Source organism: Limulus polyphemus, unplaced genomic scaffold (genome assembly GCF_000517525.1).
Source record: "Limulus polyphemus unplaced genomic scaffold, Limulus_polyphemus-2.1.2 Scaffold2951, whole genome shotgun sequence".
NCBI classification, from domain to species: domain Eukaryota; kingdom Metazoa; phylum Arthropoda; class Merostomata; order Xiphosura; family Limulidae; genus Limulus; species Limulus polyphemus.
This window is the reverse complement of record NW_013668561.1, coordinates 131,058-137,863: the sequence shown is the minus strand read 5'-3', so window position 1 is coordinate 137,863 and position 6,806 is coordinate 131,058. Positions and strand designations below refer to the sequence as shown.

Here is a 6,806-nt window from a genome sequence, read left to right as displayed (position 1 = left end):
AACTTTTCGTTAATCATGAATTTATGTAACTTCCTTTCAGGGGACAGGTACTCCAGCTAGTTAAAAATATGTTTAAAACTAAAGATGCTCTACTTATGCGTATGCGCTCGTGGATCATATATAAATACATTCGTGGTAGCTGTAAAGCTACCTATATTAGTAAAACTACACATTACTTACAAATAGGTGCACACTAGCACATGGGAATTTCAGCTACAAGCAGATATAAGCTAGCTAATCCACCCTACTCTTGTATCGGATTTCACTGTGAGAATAACAACCACCCCATACTTCTTGAAAAATTTAAAATTCTCGACTCCGAAACCACAGATCACGAAATCTTTATTAAAGAAAAGCCTCTCCATTTTCAATGATAACCCAACACTAAATAATAACATTAACTCTTCCCTGTTGTCATTAATGTAATCAATTTCTGGTTCTCAATGTTTTTATTTGATGTTTGTTACCATTTTAAAGATATTGTTTATACTTATATCCGAGCCTTTCTCTTAACAATGTTGTTTATTAAACATGTGTATGCCGCACGTTTTATTGTTCATTCCATTATATAGTTACCCTCTAAATCTGTTCTTTCTAAACTTCTAATTAAATAGGAAAACTCGCTCAATGCTAATGTTGTTTGAATATGAACTAACTTTATTTGATATTTTAACGCTGATGATTGAATTTAAGGAAATTCGGAAACGTCCGCATTAAAAATGTTTTTTGGTATTACAGTGTTTTTAATATTTATTATTTGCTTTCTATATATGAAATAATGGTTCATAAAGTTACTTAAAGTTTCAGACTTACGTATGATTGGTCATTAGAATAATCTAGTCATTTATTGTAAAGTTTTACTACTTTGATGTCATCAATGAAAATATTGAACTGTTTACTTTTTCATCATAGTTAAATAAAAAATATCTACTGTCTTTCATGTATACATGATTGTTTCATAACACACAGATTCAATTTCTTTTTATTATACATTTTTTTAGTACACGCACAAAATATTTATCCAGATTTCAACTTTCCAGGTGAATGATAGACAATTGCTACCTTTACAATGACGATTGTTATCTTAAATGACATATTATGCCACTTTTAACATTACTGTTTTAATAATAATTGTATTGTTGAAAGTATTTTGTAGTTAAACTTTCAAATAAGATGAATGCTATCTAAAGTAACCAACAGAAAATAGGAGTTTCACACATGGTCTTATCAGTTGTACAGAGTGAAACTTTGTTCCAGTTAAAAAAAAGTTATTTTTAATATTTAATTTCAGAAAATAAAGAGTATTTCAAAATAAATAAAGATTAAAGGTGTTTTTAACTAGTGTTTAAATATAAATTTTAAACCTTAAATTAATTTACAAAAAGTTTGATGAAAAATATTTTCATTTATCCATATCAAGAATTAATTCCTAGTTTTGTCTGTATTGAAAGTTTCCCCATTTTATGATTTACGGGGTCAATGTTCAAGTGTATTTCAGTGAATTTTTCAAAAACTGACAGATTGCTCTCTTTTGGTTCAAATACTTTGAAAACATTCCTGGTAAACTGAACATAGAATACTATATTTATAATGTGTTCTAGTGTTTGTATATATTAAGCCACTGTGCATATAAATTGCTACTTACCTAATATAACGTACTGAATACTCTTTTTTAGTCTGTGCTAGTTTTCTTTATTACAAAATCTACAAATGAGAACAAGTTATGTAGGTTTACCTGCCAAGGATTTACATAAAACTCAATAGTGAAACAGGTAAAGAGTGGACACATATATTACCTTCCACATAACAGTCTTAAAATTTCTATTTGAGCAAAATCTAACTATTAGGTTTTTGGTTCAAGAGACTGGCTATGTTGATTCGACCGCTACTTAAGTTGTGTATCATTTCTGTTATGTTTTTATGACGATCCAGCTGTTCATTAAGGCCCTGAACAACATTCGTTTTTTCTTGTATAACTGCCTCATGCTGGTTACATAACAACTCCAGTGATGACACCTGAGATATAGTAAGAAACAATTACAGTTATATAATTTTGTAATTTTCAAAACACAGTGAAGGAAAAAAGGACCTAAAATATTCCTAAAGATTCACTTTCTCTCATATGTAAGTTTAATCGAGTAAATTAAAAGTACACAACAGCTAAAATATCAAATACATTATGCTACAAGTGTAAGATATCTTTATTCAAAATAAACTTCTTTATCAGTGACCAAGAACAATTATATTTTTGAAGTATGATTAATGATTTGCGATTTGTCAGTGACAGATCTTGCAAGCCAGTAGCTCTACCTTCACAGAAAAATCAGTTTTTTTTTATCATGATAAAAAATAAACACGTTGTTATTGTTTGTTCTGTTGTTAAGCACAAAGCTAAACAATGGGCTATCAAAACTCAAATTTTAGCATTAAAAGCCCTCAGTTTCACTGCTGAGCCACCAGGAGGCATTTGCTGTTAAAAGTAAGAACAATAGCTATTCTAATATGGGTAACTTGAAAATTATTTTTTAAAACAGAGAAGCAAATTTGTATTGTTCAGTACATTGTTTCTGATTAAGACTGGTAAGAGGGCTGAAAGCTCATGATTAAAGAAAAAGTATTTAACATAGAGAATAGTAACTTGAAAAATAGTTGATGATTGACCACACACTATTAGAAATATTCTTTTTTTAAAACAGTATCTGTAGAATTAAAGAAAAAAGTAAATGTTTTGAGAAGGTATCTCATGATCATCATGTGTAGTACTAACCATAAATAGGACAGTTACACTTAAAAACTTAACAGTTAAAAAATCAAACAAATATAATCAATAATTTAGTGAGATCAGACTCGTTTTTTAAGAAGGAAAAATGGACAGTGAAGATGCTTATTTAAGAATGGTCTTCATTCAGTAGTAATAATATTTCTTTGTCTTATGTTTTTAAACATTTGTTCTTTGATTACAGTTACTAAAAATTTTTCAAAGTTGAGTTTATTTAAATATTAAAAAATAAATTTTTTTCTTCTGTCACCAATATATGAAGCAAAACATTGACATTCTGTATGATAGATTATTACTCTTTGGAAAGGTCATATATTTTTTGATAACAAACAATAGATCAAAAGAAAAACACCAAAGAAAAGAAGAATAACTTAAGAGTATTGATATTTAATATATTAGATATTAGCTAAATCAACATGGAATAACTCTCTCATAGAAATTGGAAAACAAAATACCACCATGATTATTGGATAAATTATCATCATAGACCATACAGTGTTAACAGGGGGGAGGGGAGAGTTAGCATTGTATATGTAGTATCAGAAAATGTTATTGCAAATGTTACGACAGTAGCTAGTATTTAAAAAAAAACTATCAAAATAACCTTGGCTCTAACAAAAACTTGTTTAAACTGAAGTATGCCTAAGGTCGGAACATTGCAAAATAAATCCATTTAGTAAGAGTGTAAAAAGCATTTTTATATATTTTTTGTTGTTTAATTCTATTAATGAATTTCACTCTTTAAAAGAGCACTATCTTTGATTGATAAAGACTTTACCTCTTGTTGAAGTTTAGCCTTTTCTTTTTCTACTGATTGCATCTTCTTTTGAAGGGTGTCTCTTTCATTTTCTAGTTCTGAATATTCCTCTTCTTTCTTCTGCAGAGCCTCTTCTGACTTCTGAAGTGTACGGTTTAGTTCTAAAAATTTTCAAGAAAAAGCATTTCAGAGTAATTCTATGAAAATAATATTCACCAATTTTCATACAGGACAGGACTGATTGTTTATGATAAGATTATATAGTTAATGGGTATAAGTTACACTACTTAGAAGCAGCTAAATGTATAATGTTATGAGCACTAGTATTAAAACACTTCTTCATTTTCAAAAAATCTTATGAACACCACTAAAAAATCATGCTTAAAAATTTGAAACATTATTTTATGAAAAAATACACAACTCAATTTAAATTTGTTTACATAACTAAATTTTTAAAAAATAAGATAAACATTAAAGACAGATGGAATTGATATAGATAACATAAGCTTATAAACACGTTTGGCCTAAAATAGATTGAGGATTCATTACTTTGTTGGTTACATGTTCACTAATAACACAATAGCGACATAAAAAAAACGAAATAAAATGCCATCAATATGACAACTAATCTCACTAATCAGTTTCTTATACTAAACTTTGTAATAGGCAAAAAACATATGAGTAGGGAACAGTGTAAAAACAATCAATGATTTCAAGATTAAACATTATTTTTTTACCTTTCAGTTTGGTGTCCTTTTCTTTTAGTTGTTTTGCAAGATTCTTCTTCTCATTTTCTAATTCAGAAATTTGCTGTAGCATCCTTTAAGATTATGCAATAATACGTATTTATTAGCCATGACCCGCAAGACATTTGCTGTAGTTTTCATGCCCTTCACTTGAATTTTCCTTATTCTATCATTTTTCACACATGCCATTTAAGCTATGCTTTCTTGCAGGCATTATGTGTTAGATCAATAAATCCTGGTTATTTGAAAACTTTCAAGCAGTCAAACAAACTAACTCATGTAGACATAACTTTATTTAATAAAACTACATGTAAAGTAAACGATAAAGTAAAGTAATGGTATTTATAATAGTGTATAGAGTATGAAACAGATATGAGTGTTCAGTGTATGACACATTTTTACAAGTTTAAACAAAGAAACTCACAAATATGAAGTATAAAACCTGTAGTAAAGAAAAAAGAAGCTAAAAGGTGTTTATAGCAGTCTATAAAATGAACCAAAGCTAAATTATTGCAAAGTAAAGTAAATGTAAAGTTGTAATGAAGGTAAACTTAGCTGAATATACAGCAACATCTAAACGAGTGTTCACAAAGTGATACGCATGTGGTACTGCGCGTGCCCTAGAAAAGTTTGACTAAGTAAAAAAAAAGGTAAGGTAGTTCTGAATTTAAAAGCCAATATGCAATCCAGACTCCTTGGACAAAGTCCTTTCTGATGATATGAGATTTCTAGCATTTGATGAAGAAATTTGCAATAAAAGTTCCGAACAGACAAACACAAGTATATTATTTGTATAGATTGAAGTGTTACTTATCTATAAATGAAAATTTACTGATAGAACACTCGAATATGAGAAACTATGTTATAGATTTTGAATTTATCCACAAAAGTACAGATATGTCTATGTAGAATATGACTGTTTCTTTAAAAATAATTATTAATAGATACTTCTGTCATTGGATTAACCCCCTTGGAAAGTTATTAAATGAAAGTACGTTTTTAAAGTTCATTGTTTGATAATGACTATATTATTTTCAATAACCTGATTATATATGACAACAAATCAAGCTATATGAGAATAACTATAAAATAAACATCTAAATAAACAGTAAAGGTAGACATACAAATCTTGTTTCTGTTTCATCGTCTCACTATGTCGCTGCAACATTGCATTCATTTCCAGAACCGAGTTGTAGTCAAGTTGTAGGTTTTCCAAACTCTTCTGCACAGACTCTAGCCTAAATTAAAAAACATTACAACATTCAGCAGCAATGTTGTACAAACAAAGTTTTTGTATGAAATAGGTTTAAAAAAAGTTCTCTTACAGAACACCTTTAATAATTTGTTATTTAAATACCTAAAGTAATGTCAGATGTCTATTCACAGTTTGTTGTTCATTCATTTGAAACTTTCATTTAGTACTGGAAATAAGTAAATACTGCTAGCTAGCTTTTTCATAAAAAAAAATCACACAGAAATGTATAATGACAGTTACTTAGGTTAGGCAATAAATTTAACTACTAATATTACTAAATCACAAAATCATTTATTCATATACAGAATGTGTTATGTTATCTTGGTCGGCCTAACAATACTTAAAATCTGAGTGGGTGAAACATACTTTATGATAAAGTTGATTGAGATACATATGTGTAAAACACATCAATTAGCATTTGAACTTACTTATTAACATCTAATAAAGTTACTTAATGCCAGTTAATGTGATTTTACAAATTGCATACAGTTTGTTATTTGTACAATGCATGTTTTGTACACTTTACATGAAAAAGGAGTTAAAATTTTAGCTAAACAAATGCATCTAATTTTAATTCATATTACGTAACTATCTTTGTAGTTTACCTTTGGGCATGATCTATGATGGCCTCTTTGTGCTCCTCTAGTTGTTGATCAAGTAAAATATTCTCCTGTTTGGATACTTCTAACTCATGTTCAAGTGCTCTTTGTTGCTGGACAGCCTATGATGTTAACATGTAACATAACAATGAAGATGGTGATATATTTGGGAACCATAACCACTAATCAACTACATATACTAAACTCCAATTTCTTACACCTCCTGAGGACTATCAGGTATCTTATATTAACACAATATATATAGCATTAATGTACAAGATCAACTACTACTTCACCTGTTCTTTTACCTCTTTTCCAAAATTGTTCTTTCAGATAGCCAAATACTTTTAAAATTAAGAAACAAACTGTTTTATATTTTAGATATTAGAAATAACTATAGACACAGTGAATGAAATGCAAATATACACCTGGAAAAAAGTTAAGCACCCCCAAATATTTTTCAGGATTGCTTATTGAAAATAAGGTTTAATTTTCATGATGTTGAGCGTTCAGGTGTGACATTTAAATCAGGTGCGTTTTTTTCCCCACGTGCAACTTGCTCCCTTCTTCACGTCCAATATGCACTATTTTCTCGTGCATCAAATCCGTATTTAAGTCCCGAATTTCTGAATGCAAAATCATTTTGAGTAAGAATGGCAAGAAGACGGAT

The 6,806-nt window shown here is 29.0% G+C and overlaps 1 protein-coding gene across 1 annotated transcript in view; it reads right to left on the bottom strand.

Annotated features, from left to right (window-relative positions):
- Nucleotides 1-1,460: 1,460 nt before the first annotated feature.
- Nucleotides 1,461-6,806, bottom strand: part of LOC106468294 (protein CIP2A-like) — an 88,995-nt gene continuing 83,649 nt past the window's right edge. Inside the window, exons 20-24 of the mRNA XM_022396633.1 lie at nucleotides 6,143-6,258; nucleotides 5,407-5,520; nucleotides 4,274-4,356; nucleotides 3,558-3,697; nucleotides 1,461-2,016 (exon numbers count right to left, since the gene is read on the bottom strand). Coding sequence (XP_022252341.1) covers nucleotides 1,837-2,016; nucleotides 3,558-3,697; nucleotides 4,274-4,356; nucleotides 5,407-5,520; nucleotides 6,143-6,258 — 633 coding nt within the window. The 3' untranslated portion in view covers nucleotides 1,461-1,836. The remainder of the gene's footprint in view (nucleotides 2,017-3,557; nucleotides 3,698-4,273; nucleotides 4,357-5,406; nucleotides 5,521-6,142; nucleotides 6,259-6,806) is intronic.